Source organism: Neomonachus schauinslandi, chromosome 2 (assembly GCF_002201575.2).
Source record: "Neomonachus schauinslandi chromosome 2, ASM220157v2, whole genome shotgun sequence".
In the NCBI taxonomy this organism is placed as follows: domain Eukaryota; kingdom Metazoa; phylum Chordata; class Mammalia; order Carnivora; family Phocidae; genus Neomonachus; species Neomonachus schauinslandi.
The window spans coordinates 143,528,924-143,553,412 of NC_058404.1; the positions used below are offsets into that span (position 1 = coordinate 143,528,924).

Here is a 24,489-nt window from a genome sequence, read left to right on the forward strand (position 1 = left end):
TTAATTTTAATTCCAGTATAGTTAACATAGTGTTATGTTAGTTTCAGGCGTACAATATAGTGATTCAACAATTCTATACATTACTCAGTACATGGTAAGTGTACTCTTAATCCCCGTCACCTATTTCTCCCATCCCCCCACCTACCTCCCCTCTGGTAACCCTCTATTTGCTCTCTATTTAAGGGTCTGTTTTGAGGCACCAGGGTGGCTCATTCGGTTAAGCGTCTGCTTTCGGCTCAGGTCATGATCTCGGGATCCTGGGATCGAGCCCCATATCGGGCTCCCTGCTTAGTGGGGAGTCTGCTTCTCCCTCTGACCCTCCTCCCTCTCATATGCTCTCTCTCTCTCTCTCATTCTCGCTCTCTCAAATAAATAAATAAAAAATCTTTAAAAAAAAAGGGGGGGGTTTTGGCTTGTCTTTTTTCCCCCTTTGTTTGTTTTGTTTCTTAAATTCCACATGAGTGAAATCATATGGTATTTGTCTCTGACTGGCTTATTTCTCTTAGCTAATGCTACTCTCTAGATCCATCCATGTTGTTGCAAATGGCAAGATTTCATTCTTTTTAATGGCTGAATAATATTCCATTTGTATATATATATACCACTTCTTTACCCATTCATCTATAGATGGACACTTGTGCTGCTTCCATAATTTGGCTATTGTAAATAATGCTGCTATAAACAAAGGGGCGCATGTATCTTTTTGAATTAGCATTTTTGTATTCTTTGTATTGTATTCAATACAATTAGTATATTTGTATTCCACTATCCAGTAGTGGAATTACTGGATCACACGGTAGTTCTGGTTTTAATTTTCTGAGGAAACTTCATACTGTTTTCCACAGTGGCTACATCAGTTTGCATTCCCACCAACGGTGCATGAGGGTTCCTTCTCCATATCCTTGCCGATATGTTTGAGGTGATATCTTATTGTAGTTTTGATTTGCATTTCCCTGATGATGAGTGATGTTGAGTATCTTTTCATGTGTCTGTTGGCCATCTGGATGTCTTCTTTGGAGAAATGTCTGTTCATGTCTTCTCATTTTTTTTTTTAATTTTTTTAAAGATTTTATTTATTTATTTGAGAGAGAGAATGAGAGAGAGAGAGCGCATGAGAGGGGGGAGGGTCAGAGGGAGAAGCAGGCTCCCTGCCGAGCAGGGAGCCCGATGTGGGACTCCATCCCGGGACTCCAGGATCATGACCTGAGCCGAAGGCAGTCGCTTAACCAACTGAGCCACCCAGGCGCCCAATGTCTTCTCATTTTAATCAGATTATTTGTTTTGGGGGTGTTGCTGAGTTAATTTTCCTGTACAGCACATGATACAAGCAGCCTGGTCATAAAGAAACATGTCTTGTAAAGACTACCTGGTCAAAGTTGTGACAGACTGAGGCTTAGAACTTGGGTCTCCTGATTGAGAATCCCTTGCTTGTTTGGAATAGCTGACTTCCTATTGAAATGGAAACAAAGAAGATGGGTTTCCTTATGTGACTCTCTCATTATTGGTTCTTTCTTTTTTTTTTTTTTTTAAAGATTTTATTTATTTGACAGAGACACACAGTGAGAGAGGGAACATGAGCAGGGGGACTGGGAGAGGGAGAAGCAGGCTTCCCTCGGAGCAGGGAGCCCAATGCGGGACTCGGTCCCAGGACCCCGGGACCACGACCTGAGCTGAAGACAGACGCTTAACGACTGAGCCACCCCGGCGCTGCTCATTATTGGTTCTTTTGTCTGAGTTGTGCGACAGTAGAAGTCTCAATCTGTAGTGAACTCTGAATCAGACTAGACTGAAAAATGTGATTGACTTGTTTTCTAAGCCCTCCTCAATATAAATGAACCACTGGCAGGGAATTAGAAACAGCAGGGTCACTGCTCCTAAGGCTTTAAGGCTGGTCCTCATTAATTGGACTAAATGGATTTTTCTTTATTGTTTTGTGTTGTGTTTTTACATTAGTAATGGACTTTTAACACTCCTCTATGTGAATGAAAAATTATGTTTTTCATTCACTGCTTTTTGAGGGCCTTATTTTTCCTCTTGATAGCTTCAGACATGAGAAAAATTGAAACTGTAATTAACATACATTTTGTTTCTTTTTTTTTTTTTAGATTTTATTTTTATTTATTTGACAGAGAGATAGAGAGAGAGCACAAGTAGGCAGAGAGGCAGGCAGAGGGAGAGAGAGAAGCAGGCTCCCCGCGGAGCAGGGAGCCCGACGCGGGGCTCGATCCCAGGACCCTGGGATCATGACCTGAGCCGAAGGCAGTCGCTTAACTGACTGAGCCACCCAGGCACCCCTACATTTTGTTTCTTAACATGTCCTTTGGAGAAGCATCTTACCACAAACCTTGACATCACTTGTCAGCACTTGTTTTTTTTTTTTTTTTTTTAGATTTTATCTATTTATTTGACAGAGAGAGACACAGTGAGAGAGGAGCACAGGCAGGGGGAGTGGGAGAGGGAGAAGCAGGCTTCCGGCTGAGCAGGGAACCCGATGCGGGGCTCGATCCCAGGACCCCGGGATCATGACCTGAGCTGAAGGCAGGCGCTTAACGACTGAGCCACCCAGGCGCCCCAACACTTGTAAGTAACTTGTGATTTAGAGCTTTGTGTTTATCGATGTTTGTGGATATCTAATGTTGAATGTATAAACACTGAGAAAATTTTCCCTACCAGCCCATCCACAAAATGTCATTTTCTTTTGCTTTCAGTGAAATTTTATTTTCCCGCCATTGCATAGTCTCATTCAATCCTTTATGTTCTACTTTGGCATGCAGGATCATCTCCTGTAGAAGTGAGGAAGGTTCTAGCAAAAGTTTAGAAAATGTATTATTGGTTAACATAAATTAAAATAAGAAAGAATAAGGGAAATGAAACAAAAATATCTTAATTCAGCATGTTTTTCTGTCCCTAGTTCATGGGAGGATCTCCTATCAGTCAAGAGCATAGGTTTTTTTGTCAGTTAATTTCCATTTGGCTATCTCCATGTCTCTAGATCTAGAAAATGATCTCTATTAATGTAGCTGCTAGAATTGAAAACTCTCCCTCCACCCCATGACAATAGTGTTCTAATTGGCCACTTCCCTCCCCAACGTGTTTTTAGCCTCTACCTTGGATCATCATTCCTTTTGCTTACATGTATACCTACTATCTGTCCTCCTCCTGCCCCCACTATATATATTTTTTAGTAGAAAAGCTGTTAATTAAGTTGTTCCTAGACCCTCCAGAAGAGTCAGGCCCTGATTCTGAAGTCACATGGGCAAGAACAATAATCCAGTGTCACCACCCCCACTAAATTGTCTGTGTCTCTAAAGATTGGGAATCATAAGTTGTTTATCTATTTCAGTTCCACACCATCTCACACATTGATTTCTTCTCCTTCCTCCTCCTCCTCCTCTCTCCTCTCCTCCCACCCCTTCTTTAAGTAATCTCTACACTCAACATAGGGCTCAAACTCACAACCCCAAGATCAGGAGTCACATGCTTTTCTGTCTGAGCCATCCAGGTGCCCCTAACACAGTGATTTCTTTGTGACAGTAGTAATAATAATCCTACAAAGGAAAGAATGTAAATCATATTTTATAGGCAAGGTACTTGGCCTAGAAGGTTTAAGGAACGTGCGCAGTGTCACTCAATAAATGGTAGAGACATATGTGTTTGTTAAATACAGGAGTATGATTCTTTAGATCTGGAATGAATTTTTAAATTTTTGTTTAGATAATATACAGTTTGGGAGATTTGACTCCTGGAGCCACGTGCTTCTTCATTCACTTATGGAGGAGGACGTGTGTTTCTCTAGCCATCAGACAAAACTTCACTTCATCCTAAGCTGAATTTGGATATTGCTCACTGTGAATCAAGCACTGTAGCCAAGGGAATGGTATGTACTTATTGGCTTGGGCCTTTGTTAAATTCCTTTGTTGGAATTAATAATGGGAGCAAAAGGAAACAGGATGGTGCTGATTGGTTTAGGCCAATGAAGTTTACCTGTGGTACCACCTGGCTTCTACAAAGCTAGGGAAATATATGTGGAAAGGATGCTGGAGAAAAAAATCACAATGCTCACCAGAGATGGACAGTTGAAGTGGCAAAAGTTATGCTTCATTTTATTTTAATTATTTAAATTATTTTTAAAGATTTTATTCATTTATTTGAGTGTGGGAGGGAGAGAGATCACGACCAGGGAGGAAGGGTAGAGGGAGAAGCAGACTCCCCACTGAGCAGGGAGCCCAACGTGGGGCTCCATCCCAGGACCCCTAGATCACGACCTGAGCCAAAGGTACATGCTCAACTGACTGAACCACCCAGGCATGCTTTATTTTTATTTTTTGAAGATTTATTTATTTATTTTAGAGAGAGAGCACAAGTAGGGGAAGGGGCAGAGGAAGAGAATATCCAAGCAGACTCCTGCTACGCACGGAGCCCAACAAAGGGCTCGATCTCATGACCGGAGATCAGGACCTGAGCCAAAACCAAGAGTCAGACGCTTAACCCATTGAGCCACCCAGGTGCCCCAGGTATGCTTCACTTTAGATTTTGACTGATTCTGCCCAACTGTATTCCAAAAATGCTGTACCAGTGTATATTTATACCCATAGTGTGTAAGAAAATCTATTTCCCCACACCCAGACCATATTAGATATTACTAATAATTCCATTTTGACCAGTCTGATGGGTGAAAATTATCTTGCTTTAGTTTACATTTTCTTGTTTACTACTGAAGTTACATGTATTTTTTTTTTTAAGATTTTATTTATTTATTTGACAGAGAGTGAGAAAGCAAGCGCACAAGCAGGGGGAGGGGCAGAGGGAGAAGCAGACTCTCCACTGAGCCGGGAGCCCGATGCGGGCTCGATCCCAGGACCCTGGGTTCATGACCTGAGCTGAAGGCAGACGCCTAACCGACTGAGCCACCCAGGCGCCCCAGTTACATGTATTTTTATGTATTTTTTCTTTTTGTATATTTATCAGTCATTTGGGTTCCTCCTGTAAATAAAAGATATTAAAGGTCTTTAAAAGAAGGTAGATTATAGCTTGAGTTTTGGAGATTTTCCTTTAAAAATGTTTTTCCTATCTACTGAAAACAAAGGCAAGCACCAGATTTAGATAATATAATTTGGCTCAAGCTCTATTTTATATTTATTTATTTGAGAGAGAGAGAGCAGGGGTAGGAGCAGAAGGACAGGGGCAAGCAGACTCTGAGCTGAATGGGGAGCCCGACACAGGACTTGATCCCCAGGACCCCGAGATCATGACCTAAGCCGAAATCAAGTCAGATGCTCAATGGACTGAGCCACCCAGATGCCCCTCAAGCTATATTTTAGATCAAAATTATTTTGTACTGGGAAATGCAACCCAGCCAGCAGAATGTATTTGTTTATTTTTTAAATGTTATTTTAATTCCATGTAGTTACCATACAGTGTTATATTCATTTCAGGTGTACAATATAGTGATTCAACACTTCTATGTATTACTCAGTGCTCATCAAGGTAAGTGCACTCTTAATCCCCTTTATCTATTTCATCCACCCCCCCCCTTCCCTTCTAGCAATCCTCTGTTGGTTCTCTATTTTAGGGTCTGGTTTTTGGTTTGTTTCTCCCCCCCGTTCATTTGTTTTGTTTTTTTTAAATTCCACATATGAGTGAAAGCGTATGGTATTTGTCTTTCTCTGACTGGCTTATTTCGCTTAGCTAATGCTACTCTCTAGATCCATCCATGTTGTTGCAAACGGCAAGATTTCATTCTTTTTTTAAAGATTTTATTTATTTATTTGACAGACAGAGAGAGAGAGCACACAAGCGGGGGGAGCAGCAGAGGGAGAGGGAGAAGCAGGCTCACCAAGCAGGGAGCCCAATACGGGGCTGGATCCCAGGAGCTTGGGACCATGACCTGAGCCGGAGGTAGACGCCCATCGACTGAGTCACCCAGGCACCCCGGCAAGATTTCATTCTTTTTATGGCTGAATAATATTCCATTATGTATATATACACCATATCTTCTTTATCTATTCATTTATTGATGGACATTTAAGTTGCTTCCATAATTTGGCTATTGTAAATAATGCTTGCAATAAACATTGGGGTGCATGTATCCCTTTGAATTAGTGTTTTTGTATTTTTTGGGTAAATATCCAGTAGTGCAATTACTGAGTCTTAGGGTAGTTCTCTTTTTAATTTTTTGAGGAACCGCCATGCTTGTCTTCCACAGTGCTAGCCAGCAGAAAGTATTTTTATTTTTTTATTTTTATTTATTTTTTTTAAAGATTTTATTTATTTATTTGAGAGAGAGAATGAGAGAGAGCACATGAGAGGGGGGAGGGTCAGAGGGAGAAGCAGACTCCCTGCTGAGCAGGGAGCCCGATCCGGGACTCGATCCCGGGACTCCAGGATCATGACCTGAGCCGAAGGCAGTCGCTCAACCAACTGAGCACCCAGGCGCCCCAGAAAGTATTTTTAAATACACTTGTCTTTTTAAATAAGGTGGTCATGTTCTCATTCTTTTGTTGGGTTCTGAGAAAAAATAAATCGGTAAGAGATAAGCACTTCTCCCTTCTCGGGTAGAGGTTGAAGGAGAAGTCAGTTCTGTTTGGGCGGACAGGAATTATTTAAGAATTGTGAAAATTCTGAGCTTGGGGGTTGCTACAGTTGGCTTTAAATCCTTGTCACTAAGATGACAGCCCACTCCTTTGGCTCTGCCCCGGGTAGCCCAGTGCTGCCACGCCATGATCCAGGAGGTGGCAGTAAAGCCCCACTCACTGTACTCAGCACTCCCTGTAAGCCATATCCTCCACAAGGGCCAAAGTACTAAAACCAGAGCTGAACTTTACCTGAGGGGTATGATCCGCTCCTTTTGCCCATGGTCTTTTTCCATTTTAAGGGCTCAGTGTTGATGAGTTCTTAATCTATTTGAACCGAAGGGGTGGCAAGGGAGAACTGTGATCCATGGTCCATCACCGCGTACAACCCGCGGAGTGGCGCCCTCTAGTGGACATTGATAGTTAAACACTGCGGTGGATCCCGTCCCAGGGGTTTAAGAAGCACCAGGGGAGCAGAAGAGACCTGCGCAGATGGCCCTGGTCTCTGAGATTGCGTCCGCTCTGCCTTGAGGTCAGGTGGCTAGTGACTCAGAGGTCAGAAGGCAGAAGCAGTGGCTGGAGGAGGGCTAGGCTGGCGGGAGTCCGGCTTGGGTGGGGAAGCTTGTGGACTTCACCGAAAATCCCGAGTAAAAGAAAAAGCAGTTGGAGAATTATGAAAGGAAGTTTGCCTCACGGTGATGAAATGTGAGCAGAAGAGCAAAAGCAGAGCTGCAGGAGGTTCCGATCCGGCCCCTTCCAAGAGTGCTAATCCAAAGAGGGCTCGGGACATTTTGTGAGTCACTGGAAGCATGATTCTCGCGTGCGGTTTCTGTACAAGCAGCAGAATGTAAGCCGATGCTCACGATGAATGGAAGTTTGAAGGTCTGCGCTGACACTGGTGTTTCTGTTGGCGTGCGGCCTGGGGCGTTTGCCTGGTACAGCCCAGACACTCGCGACCTTGGTGTCCGCGGGCTGGTATGTGTACGTCGGCCGTCAGTCCACTAGAACTCGGAATTTGAAATAGTGTCGAGCATGTTGTTGAGGGGAAATAAGCGATCCATTTTGTCTCTAAAATTTAAGCCCTTAATGTACTTCTCAACATGATGATTTGAGAAAAGTATCACCAAGCAAAACTGAAAAGGAACTATAGAAAACAAGAAATACTTTGCCAATATGGGAGCAGAACTTTCAAACACATTTTGAACACAATTTTATTATAATTACTGTATGAACTCTACCTCTATTCTGAATGAAGGTTGGCAAGTGAAGGAAATTTTTTTTATGATAATAATTTTATTATTTTTTATTTTATTATGTTATGTTAATCCCCATACATTACATCATTAGTTTTTGATGTAGTGTTCCATGATTCATTGTTTGCGTGTAACCCCCGGTGCTCCATGCAGAACGTGCCCTCCTTAATACCCATCACCGGGCTCACCCATCCCCCCACCCCCTCGCTTCTAAAAGACCTTTCTAAAGAAATTAAAGAATTTACTATGTACAGAACATGTAATAAGCCTTCTGTTTAGAACATGAACGAAGATGTGTTATTAATTTTGTTGCCAGAAAATCAGTTTCTCTTGCCTGGTGAACAGAGATTTAAAGAATAACAGTTTGAAGAGACATCTCAGATAATTAGCCCTCCCAGGAAACCTATATGTCTTGCCTTAGCATGGAGGAAAACTTTACAAAGAGGACTGGACTCAGATTTTTTTTTTTTTAAGATATAGATGTTGCTAGTAAAAGCCTGAAAAAAATTACAAAATGAGTGAGCAATTAAATTGGTGGATTCTCTATCTCTGGTTGCCATTCCGACCTGTTCTCGAACAAACTACCAAAAGAGAGAAATGTTATATGCAGTGAAACAGAGGAATATTCATGTTAAAATTCCTAAAAGAAGGTCAAAGATATGCATGGGTGGCAGTAATTTTTTTTTTTTTTGAGAGGAATGTATGTGCCTTATTTTCTGCTCCTCAATAGAAATTCCTTTTTTCTGGAGATTTTAAAATCCTGAGGTTTCTCCTGATATGTGGAAACTGATTTGGAAGCAATTAGGGGTTGAATATCAGGAAGTTTAAAAGTTCATTAACAAATATTTATTGCGTCCCTACTATATGCAGGTATTGTTTTAAGTCCTGGACATAAAGGAGTGAACGCAATAGGTACAAATCACTGCCTTTAAGGAACTTATTTCCTGATATGAAAGACATAATAAAAAGATAACTAGGAATACATTTAGAGTAATTGAATGTGATACATGCTAGGGATAGAAACACAGCTGGGAACTGGGTGAGGAAGAGCATCTGTGCCTGCATATTTAGATTGGGTTGCCAGGGAAAGGAGAAGTGGTATTTTATGAATGTCCTGAAAGAAGTGAGGGAAGGACCCCGGTGGAGAATGCGGATATCTGGGGCATTGCCGAAGGAGGCACCAGCAAGGGTAGAACCCTGAGGAGGGAGTGTGTTTGGTTTGTTTGAGGATCGGCGAGGAATGCAGTGTGTCTGAGTGGAGTGAGAAAGGAAGAGAATAGTAGGAGATGAGGTCAGAGCGAGAGAGCCTGGGGATGGGGAGGGGGGAGGCCAGGTCATGTAGGTCACTGTAAGGACCTGACATCTGTGTCAGGGGGTTTCAGATCTAACACTTTGTTATGGTTCCTTCTGTACAAATCATTGAACTGCTACTGTCATAGTAATAATGCTTATCGTACATTTCCTTTTTTTTTTTAGATTTTTATTTATTTGATGGAGAGAGACAGCAAGAGTGAGAACACAAGCAGGGGGAGTGGGAGAGGGAGAAGCAGGCTTCCCGCGGAGCAGGGAGCCGGATGCGGGGCTCGATCCCAGGACCCTGGGATCACAACCTGAGCCGAAAGCAGACGCTTAACGACTGAGCCACCCAGGCGCCCCACTTGTTGTACATTTCCAATGTTGAAATTGTGAGAGATATTTTCTGTTTGGAATGTGTATTAATCTCTTTGTGTCGTTGTTTGGCTCACCAACTGTATGAAGTATAGGGTTATATTTGAGGCTATTCAAACTACTCTGGTTTAAATTTGCCTTAGCTGGGAAAGACAAACGCTTATTGGTACATACTATGCAGTCTTCTGCTTACTGTTATGAGCTGATGTTCCAGTGAAATATTGCTCCCCCCCAATTTATTGAGAAACAATTGACATCTATCACTGTGTAAGTTTAAGGTGTACAACATGGTGATTTGACATACTTACATATTGCGGTATGATTCCCACTGTCGTGTTTGTTAACATCTCCATCCTGTCACATAATTACCAGTTCGGTTTTCGTGATGAGATTATTTAAGATCTACTCTCTTAGCGACTTTCAAGTCTATAATACAGTATTATTAACTATAAACACCATACTGCATGTTAGATGCTCAGAACGTGTTAATCTTATGACTGTAAGTTTGACCAGTATTTCCCCATTTCCCAGGTTACCCTCAGCCCCTGGTAACCACCACTCTACTCTCCATGTCTCAGAGTTTAGCTTTTTTAGATTCCACATATAAGTGATATTATACAGTATTTGTCTTTTTTTTGAAGATTTTTATTTATGTATTTGACAGAGAGAGAGAGAGGAAGAGCACAAGTAGGGGGAGCAGCAGAGGGAGAGGGAGAAGCAGGCTCCCCACTGATCAGGGAGCCCGATGTGGGATTCGATCCCAGGACCCTGGGATCATGACCTGAGCCGAAGGCAGACGCTTAACCGATTGAGTCACCCAGGCGCCCCAGTATTTGTCTTTGTCTGACTTATCAGTTAAGTATTATTTTATATAACCTTGCCAACTACCAGTCAATAGAATATTTGCGTGCTTGTTTGATAACTCTACAATTATAATTAGCATATATTTACAGATTTCCTTTACACTACAGCACTAAAGATTTTTAATTGATAACTTACCTATAGTAAGATACATAATCCTTAAGCATAGAGCTTGATGAATCTTCATAAATGTACAGACCTGGAATATTTCCAGCTCCCAGCAGGCTCCCTCTTACCTTTGACTTCTTTCACTCAACATGAACTTGTGAGATTCATTTATGTTGTTGTGTGAAGCCGTAATCCATGGTTTTGCCTTGCTGTGCGGTATACGATACAATAACAATTTATCCAGCCATTCTACTGTGGATGGACTTTGTGCTTCCAGTTTAGAGCTCTTTCACGATGACTCGGCGGATTTACTTGGCTGACCCTAGGACTTGCTGAGGTCTATACAACTTACGGCCCCAGTACATTGCTTCAGCTGTGTCTCCTCTTGCAACAGACCTCCCGTCCTGGGTTCCTTCGTCTCTCTGCTGTTTAGAACAAGGTTGGAGGTTCTAGTAGGAACCTGATATTTACTTACATTTTATCATAAAAATAAGTCAAATATATGCTCTGTGCTTAAAACAGGAAAGTGCTGATTCTCTCTCTCTCTTTTTTTCTTTATGTCTAAAAGGGCTTGAGCATTGTAATACTCTTTAGAATCAAAGCCAGCTTTCTCTAGATCATGCAGCTGTTCTGGGAGTTTAGTAGTTAACTGTTATCAAAATTGGATACCTCCTGTAGGGGCTGAATTTATCCCCTGACATTCATATGTTGAAGTGCTAACCCCCAGTACCTCAGACTGTGACTCTGGAGATAGGGCCTTTAGAGAGGTGATTTAAGTTAAAATGAGGACTTTAGAGTGGGCCCCAATCCAATCTGATTGGTATCCTTATTAAGAAGAGAAAATTTGGGGACACCTGGGTCACTCAGTCGGTTAAGCGTCTGCCTTCGGCTCAGGTCATGATCCCAGGGTCCTGGGATCGAGCCCCACATTGGGCTCCCCGCTTGGCGGGGAGTCTGCTTCTCCCTCTGCCTCTGCCACTTTCCCTGCTTATTTGTTCTCTCTGACAAATAAAATCTTAAAAAAAAAAATGAGAGAAAATTTGCGTACACGGGAAAGACACGAGGCACACATGCCCGGAGGAAAGACCATGTGAAGAGACAGCAGAGGGCAGCCATCTGCAAGCCGAGGAGAGAGGCCTCAGAGGAAGCCTATCCTCTTGGCACCTTGATTCCGGCCTTCCAGCCTCCAGAACGGTGAGAAAGTAAATTCACGCTGCTTAAGCCTCCCAGGCGGTGGCATTTCGTGATAGCGGTGCCGGCAAACTAACACGCCTCCTCGAGTGAGTTTCCGGATGCCAAAAGGTAACATTTATAAAATAAGTCAGCTCTCTGAAAGAGAACAGAAAATTTTCCATTGTTAATCAGGAGCTTAGCAAACCCCAGCGTTTTAATGTGCCACAAACCAGTCATTCAGTAGCGAACCCCATGCAGCCTGCGTGTTCTTCCTCTCCTGGTTTGGCTGCCTCCTGAATAATTTGAGATTTAGTTGCAGAAATCATACTCCTTTACCTTCAAATACTTCATGTTTTTATGTAAGAATGTTCTCTTACATAATTGTCAAATTCAGAAAATTTAACACTGACAAAGGCTATTACCTAACACATGGTCCACATTAAAATTGTGCCAGTTGTCCCAATAATTTCTGGCAATCTCTCCTCTCCTTCCCACTTCTAGGACCACATGTTTAATTAAAGATAATTAAATAATTAAATAATTAAAGTTTAATTAAAGATAATTAAATAATTATCTTGTCTCTTTAATCTTGTTTGTTTATTTATTTTAGGTAAGTAACCTCTACACCCAACATGGGGCTCGAACTCACTACCTTGAGATCCAGAGTCACATGCTCTGCCAACTGAGCCAGCCAGGTGCCCCTCATATCTCTTGAATCTCCTTTAAACTTTGTCTACCATGACATCTACATTTTTAACAATTACACAGCAGGTGTTTTGTAAATGTTCCTCAGTCTGGGTTTGTCTGATGATTAGGTTCAGGTTATGCCTCTTTAGCATAATTGGAACTTTAGACTTGCATAGCTGTTCACACCACAAAGCAAAGATGCATGCAACAGTTATCACACCCTTCCACTGCTTCAAAAGCAGCAAATACCACCTATATTCTAAGAGGAACATATATATTTTTTAAAGATTTTATATATTTATTTGACAGAGAGAGCAAGCAAGCATGAGCAAGGGGAGCAGCAGAGGGGGTGGGGAAGCAGGCTCCCCACTGAACAGGGAGCCCAAAGTGGGACTCGATCCCAGGACTCCAGGATCATGACCTGAGCCGAAGGCAGATGCTTAACCGACTGAGCCACCCAGGCGCCCCGAAGAGGAACATATCTGATAAATAAATTCACTTTGAAGTATTAGTGATGGAGAGTATTCTCCCCCTGAGTCAATACACCTGCTAGGCATCACTTTTTTTTAAAGATTTATTTATTTGTTGGGGGTGGGGAAGGAGTGGGGGAGTGGGAGGAGGGGCAGAGGGAGAGGAAGAGAAAATCCTAAGCATACTCCCTGTGGAGGTCAGAGCCCATGCCCCGGCATCACTATATATATTTTTTTAAGATTTTTTAATTTATTTGAGAGAAAGAGCATGGGGGGACGGTCAGTGAGGGTGGGAGAAGCAGACTCCCTACTGAGCAGGGAGCCTGAAGCAGGGACTCTATTCCAGGACCCTGGGATCATGACCTGAGCTGAAGGCAGATGCTTAACCAACTGAGCCACCCAGGCGCCCCATCACTGTATTTTTAAAGAACAATTTATTAGGCAGAAGGATGCATTTTTTTTAAAGTCATGAAGGCATGTGTTTTTAATTACAGGTATAGGCTACTTCTCATATAGGCAACTCTATGCATGTTCAAGGGTGAGGAATGATGCAATTACACCCAGACTTATTTTGAAAACAGTCCTTGTTACAAAACCCTACAGGAGCAGCCTGCTTTCTGTAACAGATGCAGTGAGTGAAGGACTGAAGCTGCTAAGCTTCAGTTTGTCTTGGTTTCCTGAGGTTTATATTATCAACCAGTGAGGTCTTCATGGACTAGATTTCAGAGCAGTTGAGTCTTGGATTGCAGAAGTTCTAATGTCTGGGGAGAGAAAGCCCCATCCAAGCAAATTCATTTGGGCAGCTGGTGGCCCTGTGAGCACATGGAGTACCTAGGTGAGCAGCGAGCGGTGGAGGCGGGGAGCATGCTGGAATAGAGGGGGTCCAGAAAGGGAGGTGAGATTCAAACACGAACCTTTCCCTGTCTTCAAGTTTGCCCAAGGTTGGCCCTTTTCATCCTTCCTTCCTTCCTTCTTTCTTTCTCTCCCCCCTCCCTCTCTTTTTTAAAGATTTTATTTATTTATTTGAGAGAACGAGCACACCTGCACATGAGTGGGGGGAGGGGCAGAGGGAGAGGGAAAGAATCTTTTTTTTTTAAAGATTTATTTATTTATTTGAGAGAGCGAGAATGAGAGAGATAGAGTACATGAGAGGGTGGAGGGTTAGAGGGAGAAGCAGGCTCCTCGCCGAGCAGGGAGCCCGATGCGGGACTCGATCCCGGGGCTCCAGGATCATGACCTGAGCCGAAGGCAGTCGCCCAACCAACTGAGCCACCCAGGCGCCCCTGAGGGAAAGAATCTTAAGCAGACTCCATGCTGAGTGTGGAGCCTGACCTGGGGCTCCACAACCCCGAAATCATGACCTGAGCCGAAATCAAGAGTTGGATGCTCAACCGACTGAGCCACCCAGGCGCCCCTAGATTGGTCCTTTTCTGGTTATGCCCCACTAATCAGAAAGAAAGCAAATGAGAGAGCAAATACATTACAAAATACGAGTTTTTTAGCAAGGATTTCAAATACAGGTTTTATTTAAGCCTGTAATTTTGCAGCAAATATCTGTCCTTATAAGCAAGTTTGCTATGAAGTGAGTGAAGGAAATAATTTGTTTTCTTCCTTTTTATCTTTTCATATAGCAAAACAGCATGGTGGTTTTCTCGGTCCCTCCATTCCCCAGGCAACACTCCCAGCGCCCTCACGCCTTTGTGTCCCCTTTTTCCCTTTGTCGAAGTACCTGCACCGCAGCAACTTTTGCACCTGGGAGGGACAGCTGTAACCACTGACCCCATACGCAAAAGCCCCGTTTCTGTGTTACAGGCAAGGGGAGTGGCACGAGCAGGAGGCAGCATTTTACGGAATGGCTACAGTGATAGCCAACGAATGCAGTCAGTGGGATTTCTTCTTTCTGTTGCACCCTCGGGTTCTTATAGCTGAGTGAACTTACGTCTGTGGAGCTCTAGACTTACCAGAACATCCATGTAAACTTCTAATCAGACTGTTGGGCCTAGACCCGTGTCGAGAGTTTTAGGGGAACTATGTAATCTAAGCTAGTATCCATATGATGATAATGGGAGAAACAGTGAGAGAGGAGGGGGTTGCTTAAAAAGTCACCATTAAAGTAACTTTAGATATTACGTTAAAAATAGTTTTTTAAGGTAGGTAGTTTGGTTTATGATATCTTCAAGGTATTCTCTCAGACTCCCTGTAAGTTTGTTTTGCTTTAATGTTTATAATTCTTTTGTTGTTGTTGTTGTTAGAAAACTGAGTGGAGGGGCACCTGGGTGGCTCAGTCGTTAAGCGTCTGCCTTCGGCCCAGGTCATGATCCCGGGGTCCTGGGATCGAGCCCCGCATCGGGCTCCCCGCTCGGCGGGAAGCCTGCTTCTCCCTTTCCCACTCCCCCTGCTTGTGTTCCCTCTCTCGCTGTCTCTCTCTGTCAAAAAATAAAATAAAATCTTAGAAAAAAGAAAACTGAGTGGATCTAGAAAGTTCTCACATGAAAAAAAATTGTAACTATGTATGGTAATGGTTGCCACCTGGACTTATTGTGATTATTTTGCAATATATACAAATGTGGAATCATCACATTGCACATCTGAAACTAATATAATGTAATGTCAGTTACACCTCAGTGAAACAGTAAATGAATAACCACCAGCTACACCATTGCCAAATAGAGAATAAAATAAAACTATCAGTTTTCTACAATTTCCTTTAAAGTTTACTTTGGAAAACTTACAGAGCAGGGCGCATTTACAGTGAGTAAAAAGGGTGTCATTATTGTCTTCATTGGTTTATATCAATTTATTTAAATGCTTTTCACTTGAATTTAGAAGACAGCTGATTCTTCTGGCATCTCAGTATGTAGAGGAATTTTTGGAACTACCCATTTTAGGATTTTATTTGCATCAATATCCTGTGATCTTAAAAAGTTGGGGATAAGGGTAATGCAGTTATTGCTCCCATTTTGCAAACCTGAATAACCTCTAAACCGATATCTTCCCTGCTGACAAGAAGAACAATTTCTAGTCTGTGGTGTTTAAGGTACTTCAAGTCCAGTTGTTTTAGTTTGGAAGAAGAAAGCAGAAATCTGTTTATAGTCTTCTCTGAGGCACTGGCTTCTTTTGCTTCAGCATATTTGGGGCATCTCTTTTCTATCTGCTTTCCTCAGATGAGCTTCCTCTCCAGAGTCTTCCCCTGAGAAAATATTTATAATGAGGAGTAAGGCGACCGTGTGGCCAAAAAAATGGACGAAACAGAAACCGGTGGTTGCACTTCTGAGGAAGGAAAGGTCTGTGTGGAAACCGAAAGTGGACTCTAGGCCCTTGCCATGGAAAAAAATGAAAGGGACACTTGGGTGTCCTTGTGACGAGCTGGGTCCTTGTCACTGGATTCCTCCTGGGGGGTGGAGGGCTGAGCGTAAAGATCTGGCAGTCTGTAGGACCTCCATTATCTTGTGAGCCTCCAGGAGGGGTGACTCCCTCTTTCTGTCCTGCGGAGAGAAACATGCAAGTCAGGAAACAGGCCTGATCACAGAAGCAGAAGGGAAATCCTTTAGGTGGTAGCAGGGCAGAAAGACTAGGAGAGAGAACTAGAGAAGTCTCAAAGTGTGTTTGAAAAAACCGCCAAGGTCCAACAGAATGAAACATGACACACCTCATGACCCAGCAGTCCCACACTGGGGAATGTATCCAAGAGAAACGGGTGCATATATCTACAAAAGACTACTTCAGGAATGTTCATAGCAGCCCGATTCATATTAGCTTAAACTTGGAAACAGGGCAAGTGTCCATCAGTAGGAGAATGGTTAACCAAATTGTGTATACACAATGAAAAGGAAGCCACGAGAAGAAAGAGATACTACAACAACACGGGGGCATCCATGGGTGTTCCGCTGAGCAGAAGGAGTTAGACACAGAAGAGTATAGACTGTAAGATCCCACTTATGTAAGTTCAAGGAAAAAACTGATCTACGGTTAAAAAAATTGCAGAAAAAGTAACTAATTTACAGTTAGGGTAGGTTTTATTTTGTGGAAAAAGTAGAATTCTTTAGATCTTGATCCAGAGGGTTGTCACATGGATACGGAGGTACACACACACACACTCACATGCACACACACATATTTATATTTACACATGTGTACGTATATAACATACATATATGTGTATATGTAAAATGTGATCAGTCTGTACCTTTAAGATTTGTCTATGTTATTGTTCATAAATTATAACTGAATAAAGAAAATTCAGTAGAGAAAAAGAGTTAATGTTAAGAAAATAAAAATATACCGCCCTTCCTGAGGGCTGTTAATCCCAAAGGTGCGCTTCACTGGACCTAGCAGTGAAATCATTCCCTAAAGAGGAAGGGGAACAAGCACTGAGAACCAGGATGAAATTCGTTTCTGAGAAGAAATTTGGATCAAGCTCAAGTGTCAAGGTCTCAAGGTCTTCTCTAGAGAGAAGACCCTTCTCTATATCATGCAATTGACTTGGCTGTGAAATAGTAAGCTTCCCTTCAGAAACTTATTCCTTCATTTTCTTGGAGGCTTACAATACAGGCCTGGAATGGGCTGCTGAGTGTGAACGATGAAAAAACAAACTCCTACAGGAAGCTGAGAGTACTGAAGTGCTTCAAAAGAGCTAGATTCCCTTTAATTTTGGAACAACCTAATCCAGATTTCTTGGTTGTATAGGATATGCCTATTGCCTGCTTGTGTTCATAGCTCCTTCTGGAGATTCTGTTTTACCCACAACCTCTGGAAAGGTCGGTCCTACATATCCTTGGCTATGGCTGATTGGCCTGCTGATAGACACTCAGCTCATTCATTGGCTGACCAGTGACCAATCAGATTCTCATTTGAGAATTTCAACAGAGACTCAGTTGGTGGAAGATGTTAGTAGAAAGTGCAGGGCAGGGACTGGAGTATTAGGTTTTGGCCAGTTGAATGCTGAGTAAGTAGAGAAGCCAGTCTTTCCAAAGAAGCTATAACATGGGAAGGCCCGAAAAAGAGAGACAAGAGACTATGTGGTAACATAGTCTCTCTTTCATATATATATATATAAAAATATATATATATATATATTCTGATCCCTCTGAAGCCTGGGTGTGCTCAAGGTTCATGGAGATATCCTTTTAGTAATCACTCTACCTCCAGCTCTACTCTACTCTTTTCTTAAGTTAGTTGAATGGGTGTCTACTCTGAATGAAATACTGACCCTTTCTTCCATACCCACCCAGGCTACTGAGTATTGAAATCCTATGATTAAAACTAGATTAAGACGTTTCAAACCACAGAAGATGATTAAATCCCACATCACTCATTCTTTCCTCCTACACAGATCAGTTCTGAACCTTTGTAACATGAAAACTTTCTGTAAGATGAGAATCCAGTCCTTAGCGGAGAAACTAGCTTTATTCTTAAGCTCCATCTTGACATTTTTGTTATCAGATCAGACTTAGCTAGGCCTGAGCTCTGCTACTCAGGCTGTATTCCAGATGTTAAAAACAAACCAACTACCCACCCCTTGTGCTCATCTCATTTCTTAAACCTGAGGCTACTCACCAAATCCTCCTGCTGACTATGGGGTGTTAGAACCTGCTAGGCAGCTTTTCTCTAATTCTGGGATGTCCTGCAGTGTTCAGCGCTCTCTTCTGGGAATTTCCAAGGTCTCCAGATCAAGATACAAGCTTGTCCCAGTAACCAACCCAAGAATGTGGGCAGGACCACATAAAACTACATTCTTCCGGTGAACTAGACACATGATGACTATTTCAGGTCACTGATTGGCCAGCACAAGTGTTGTAAAATGTGGGAACCACAGGGATTGATTTGGGAAACTGTCACAGGGTAAGGCCACACATTTGGGTAAGGAGGTTGATGCCATTCATGGTCTCCAACTCTGGCTGCGTTGACGCTGCTCATCCATTCTTTGTTTCTCCTTGTTCTGCTCCATTCCCGCTGTCTTCTAAACCTTTGACATTCTCCTCAAAGCCTCTTCAAAATTCTCATTCTTCTTCATTCATTTGAAGAATTCTCTTCAAAAGTCTCTCTACCTTTCTAAGTAGACTACCTAGCTTCATATTTCAGAAAGAAAACTTCAGTGATCTGCTAATGAACTTCCTTGGTTCCTATTTCTCTCCAGAGAGAAGTCTACACAGTTCCAGCTCGATTCTCACGCCTCCCCCCCACATTTAATCTACTGGAATCTGACTGTGCTTTCTCTACTCCACAAAAACTACCTTGGCAAAGTCATCAATGGTCCTGAGCTTTTACCAAGTTGGTTCCAGAAGCCTAAGGGCCATTTCCTGTCTTTTTTGCCTGGCTAACTCCTACACAGATTTCATGCCTCATTTCCTCAGGGAGCCTTTCCTACCCTGAGGCTGGCTTAAGGCCCTTGGCAGTATATTTCCATACCACCCTGGGGGTCCACTTTTGGAATACTCATCAGTCATGTCATTACTATTCATGGTTATATTCCTCCTCCACTGAAACATCCACATGACCATCCTGTAGACCGCTGTCTCCTCATCTCTAGGGCCTGCAGCGGAATTGAATTGATTGGGAGAAATCTCTGTTTCTATAATTGCAAAAGTTACCGTCTTTCCACCTCTCAGGGATAATGTGATCATTATAAATAAATGCTTTTCAATATGTAGCATACTGACATGCCGCCAAAGATGAGAACCCTTCTGCGACCTTGATCAGACCAAAGTAGGTCAAATATTTCCATGCAGATTGAAAACACTTTGAGCGGCAGAAGAGCATAGTGTTTAAAAGCATGGACTCTAGAACTGGGCTCCCTGAGCTCTGCCGTTTAGTAACTGTGACCATTGACAGGTTCCTCAACTTTTCTGAGTTTCCTTATCCTTATTTATAAAATGAAGAAAATAATACTCCCTATCTCATTGGCTTTTTGTGTTATCTGAAATAAGATATGTAAAGTGCTCAGAACATGTCTGACTCACGGTGTGCATTTAGTAGGTGTTTCCTAGTGTTATTATTCATCTTGAATGTTATGGAAAGATTCTATCAATACAAGCCCCATTTTCTTGGGCCCATCTTGTTACACTTTATATATAAAATCTGTACACTACTGATAGGACTAAAGCCTACAGATGTTATTAGAACAGGACCTGCATGAGAGCAGAGACTGTTGATTCTGTTGGTCACGGCTCTGTCCCTAGCACCCACAGCAGTCCCTGGCTTAGAGTGGTGCTCAGGACATAGTCAAGAAATTGAATGAATGGGCAGGCAGATGTTGAGGGTTCCTCTCTGTAGATTTTTGTGAAGCTCAGTGAGTACTTAATTCCAGTCCCAGAAAATTTTCAATAATAACTTACATTTAAACTTAGAGTTTAATAAAAAATCAAGCCAAAATATTGCTTGAAGTTTGGAAATCAATTTTAAGTGGGTTTATTATAGTCTAGACATGAAATGCATAGCATACCAATAGCTAATACTTTTTTTTTTCTTTTAAGTAAGGATGAGAAGTTCCTTTTCTTTAAAAAAAAAACACAATTACCTGTAGTCTGTGGTTATTTGGGCAGACAATAAATGGTTTGTAATGAACAGTACTGATTTTTAAGAGAAGTAATCTTTATACATGATGTTCGAGTATGCAGTTCTTCCTTTATATGGCTCATGGAATCGTAGAAAAATTCTCATGGGCTTTCAGCGTTGAACCGGAAAGGAATATAGGTCCTATGATGAATTTACTCACAATAACTGCAACTGAGTTCCTTTTGTAGACTCACAGAATGATTAGCTATTTTGGTCAAATCTCTAATTCTACAGAGAAAGAACTATTTCAATTCCGTGCTCACATCTCATTCCTCCAGCGTGCAGGCTACTGTGCTAGGTGCTATGGCAAATGCAGAGATGGTAGGTAAAGACCCAGGCCCGCACTCGAGAAGCGCGCAGACGCGGCGGATACACGGGTCTGTGATACAGAGCAGAATGCGGTACGGGTCACGGATGATGTACAAGCGGCTGTAAGAATTCCCAGATGTCACAGAGAGAGGGAGAGAGATTGCAAGGTTTCGTTTATGTGGCTTAAGAAAGTCTTTGCGAGGGCAACACCATCGTGACGTTTAAACGCCAGCACACGAAGCCGAATTGCAATGAACAGGTGAGAGCGGCAAGAGGGAGCGGCCACAGCCGCCGTGGAGGAGGGAGAGGACGACAGGGCGAGTCTGGACACCCGCACACGGCCCGACCGGGCGGCGCCGCAGCCCGGGTAAGTGAGCGGCGAACTGGCACCGAGGCTGCTTGGATAGAGCGAAGCTACATTTGAAGGATTCCCATGCCAGTCTGCCGGATGGTGGGGAAGCATGAGCCAAATCCAGAAGTCAAATCTCACCTTTTAATTGGTGCTTTTTAGATGTGAATAAACCTATAATCCCATTAGAACTTGTTCAGCTGTATATTTACAAAGGTTCCTGAAGAGTGCTTCACTTTCTGGAAAGATGTCAGGTGGCTAGTTCTATTTTACAAAGCCTCTTTTAGATGTGACATTCCGCAGGTGGTTGGGGGTCTGGTCTTGGGAACAGGGCGGTGTGATCGCCCTCTGATTGCCAGAGTTCGGGCAGAGGTTGGGCAAGGTGATCTCTGGTGGTCTCACCCCCAGCCTTGGGGGAGGGGAGCAAAGAACGTGTTGGGGGATGAGTAGGGTTTGGCTGAGCCCCTGCAGAGCCCTCAGGGACTTGGTTTGATCCTGGGTCTCGCCTCCCTGAACAGTATCTAGTTCTGGAACTAAGGTGAACTGTGAAACAACATTAGACCCAGGTCCCCCAGCATTTTTTCCCCTCCTTCCTCGTTATCCTCTCCTCCCTAGCCTTTTCTCTCCTTCCCCCAGGGGTTTGCAGACCAATTTTAAAGTTCAGGACACCTGGGAATTTTTGTCATGGGGGAAAGGAAAGAGAATAGGAGCAGTGAAGAGATAGAATCTAATATAATCTTAGAGAAAGAAATCTATGCTCACTTTAGTAGCACCAAGATTCAGCTGACTAGTTGCGATTAATTAAATCACTTAACAGAGACTGAACAGCCACCATATGCAAATTACTGTGCTGCTGGGGATAACAAGAAGGATGTTGCTGTAATTCAGGGTGGAAATTGTTACCTCTACAACAGTAATAACTAGTATAGTGTTTTAAGCTTGAAGAGCTTTTCTGGCATGACAGCTCATTTGGTCCTCATAACCCCCATAATGATTATCCTTATCCGTCACTTCACATACAAGGGGACTGATACCAGAAAGGTTAAGTACGTCTAACGTCACATAGTTAGGGCTGAGAGTAGGATCAAGGTCTTCAGATGATAAATTTTAGCTTCTTTCTCCTTTAATCACACAAGCTAATGGAAGCTGACAAAATGATTTCCAATTTATGGATATGGATATAGTCATGGAGCCAAATCTTGTCTTTTCGCACAACTTATTAATTAGGGACCCACAGGATCATAAACACAAAACCCTTACCTTCTGCCACAGTTACCACCACCCAGCAGACCAACAGCCAGTAGGAGAAGCAGAGTCTGCGAGCCATGACTTCCACCCTGCACAGTCTCTGCCCCGGACCCAAGGTTGCTTTAAAGGGGGGGTCGGTGAGTCACCCGCAGCCTGATTCAGGTAATTTGCATCTGCATAGTGGACCACAGGGATCGGGGCCTGCGGTGTGAGGGTGAGAAATCAGCAAGGAAATTCCAGGCAGTATTTATCAACCAGAAGCTTCTTGCAATGACAGCCAAACATCATTCCTCTGTCCTTGGAGTCAGATTGTGGAGAACCGCGCCCTCACTATCCTTTTAATCCCCTCAAATCTTCTCTCCCGTTAGCGTCTTCTCTTTACTTGCTCTATGGGCCTCCCTCTGCAAGAGAAAGTGTCTCTCTAGGAAATACTCAACAGTGCTTCCCTCTGTGTAGTTTACTTACTCAAAAAAAGCTGAACAGGATGGGGAGGACATTATCCAAAGGCTTCCGGCCCCGGGTGGCTTGAAGACGCTGTTCTCAGGCTTCGGATCAGAGCTTACGGCTGTTTCTTCTCTTCTCTGCTTTTGTCGAGGAACCAAGGGCAGCGGTGTCAGAAAGCTATCTTGTCGAGCAGCCGCCATGGTCACTGTCTACACAAACAGGAATCATTTGGGAGATTAACTGAGTTGTCCTTTCAGGGCTCCTTCTGATTCATCATATTGCCCCTATGATGGACGTGATACATCTGTGCCTGGTTTGTTTCTTGAGAGAAGAACTCTTGTCTGTCTGGAGGGAATGGGAGGGGATGGCCACAGGTGAGTAAGAGCATGGATCTTGGAGTTGGAAAAATTGGCTCCAATCTTTTTTTTTTTTTAAGAAGTCTTTTTTCTTTTTTCTTTTTTTAAAAGATTTTATTTATTTATTTGACAGAGAGAGACACAGCGAGAGAGGGAACACAAGCAGGGGGAGTGGGAGAGGGAGAAGCAGGCTTCCCGCCAAGCAGGGAGTCCGATGTGGGGCTCGATCCCAGGACCCTGGGATCATGACCTGAGCTGAAGGCAGACGCTTAATGACTGAGCCACCCAGGTGCCCCATAACTGGCTCCAATCTTGATGCCTTTTCTTCCTATGTGCGTGACCAAGAGTGAGTCTCTGAGACTTGAAGCCGCAGGTGCCTCATCTGTAAAATGGGTATTTCCCTCAGAGGATTGTTGTGCTGAATAAAAGAAGTGATTGACCTACAGCTCCAACCACAGTGCCTGGCCCATGGAAGGGAGAGGTTATGGCTGTGATTAAATTATAGTGACTCCAATTCTTAATTTGTTCTCTTAGGAGGTTATACTTGTCCAATCATTCAGTCACTCAAAAGGCCTCACTTTGAGCAGAACATTTTCCTGGGCATTGCAGGAAGAGCAAAACAGAACCCAGTCCCTGGCTCCGAAGGGCTAACAATCTAACGGGGGAGACCATGCAAACTGAGGACCAAAATGAGTAAGAATGCAAAGAATCACAAACTAGAAAGTGGTAAATCGTACAGGCCTGATAATGATCCTAGGCAAAATTCTAGGACAGATGGACCGTTCGTCAGCAGTTTGGAAAGGAAGCAGGGATCATGGAGAACAAGCTCAGTTCCTTAGCTCAAGGCATTCATCACATCCCAGACACTGGTCTCGGTGCCAGGGCTAAAAGATGGGGTTCTGCTCTCATGGAGCTTATGGTCTGGCAGGGACATCAAATATTAACTAGGGAATAACAATAAGGGGTTTTGAGGTTTAAGGGAGAGGAAGTACTGGAGGTTATGAAGCAGAGAAACATCTATAATTTTACGTGAGTGAGTATTACATATATTGATGAGGGACAGAGGCAGAAAAATGTTCACCTTTAGCCCAGAAAGCTGACCTATAGCCTGCATTGTTCTGATAAGGATCAAATATTGCTGGCTGCTACATTCTTAAAGGGTCTCATGACTGTCTGCACATCTCACTGATAGCTAATACCCAGCTGAATGATAAACTCCAGAGAAATCTTGCGAAAGTAGTTTTACAAGTAGAAACTCGACGAAGACATCTATGATCTAATACTCCCTGCAATTTCCCTCCCCCTTGAGCATGAAGCATATAACCACCAGCTTCACACAGCAAAAGTGCACCTCTTCCTGCCCCTGGGTCCTGTCCCCGTGCTAAAATAAAACCACCTGTCTGCACCGAAAACGTCTCAAGAAATCTTTTTTGGCGT

The 24,489-nt window shown here is 43.1% G+C and overlaps 1 protein-coding gene and 1 non-coding gene across 2 annotated transcripts; both read right to left on the bottom strand.

Annotated features, from left to right (window-relative positions):
- Positions 1 to 12,259: 12,259 nt before the first annotated feature.
- On the bottom strand, positions 12,260 to 12,332 carry TRNAQ-CUG. The gene has a single exon. It is a non-coding gene; the product is annotated as a tRNA-Gln (tRNA).
- A 3,607-nt stretch (positions 12,333 to 15,939) lies between these two features.
- ODAPH (odontogenesis associated phosphoprotein) lies at positions 15,940 to 22,331 on the bottom strand. The gene is made up of 3 exons (XM_021702287.1): positions 22,265 to 22,331; positions 16,142 to 16,277; positions 15,940 to 15,997 (listed from the first exon to the last, which is right to left on the bottom strand). Exons 1-3 carry the CDS (start codon positions 22,329 to 22,331, stop codon positions 15,940 to 15,942), a joined length of 261 nt encoding a protein of 86 aa, XP_021557962.1.
- Between the last annotated feature and the right edge of the window lie 2,158 nt (positions 22,332 to 24,489).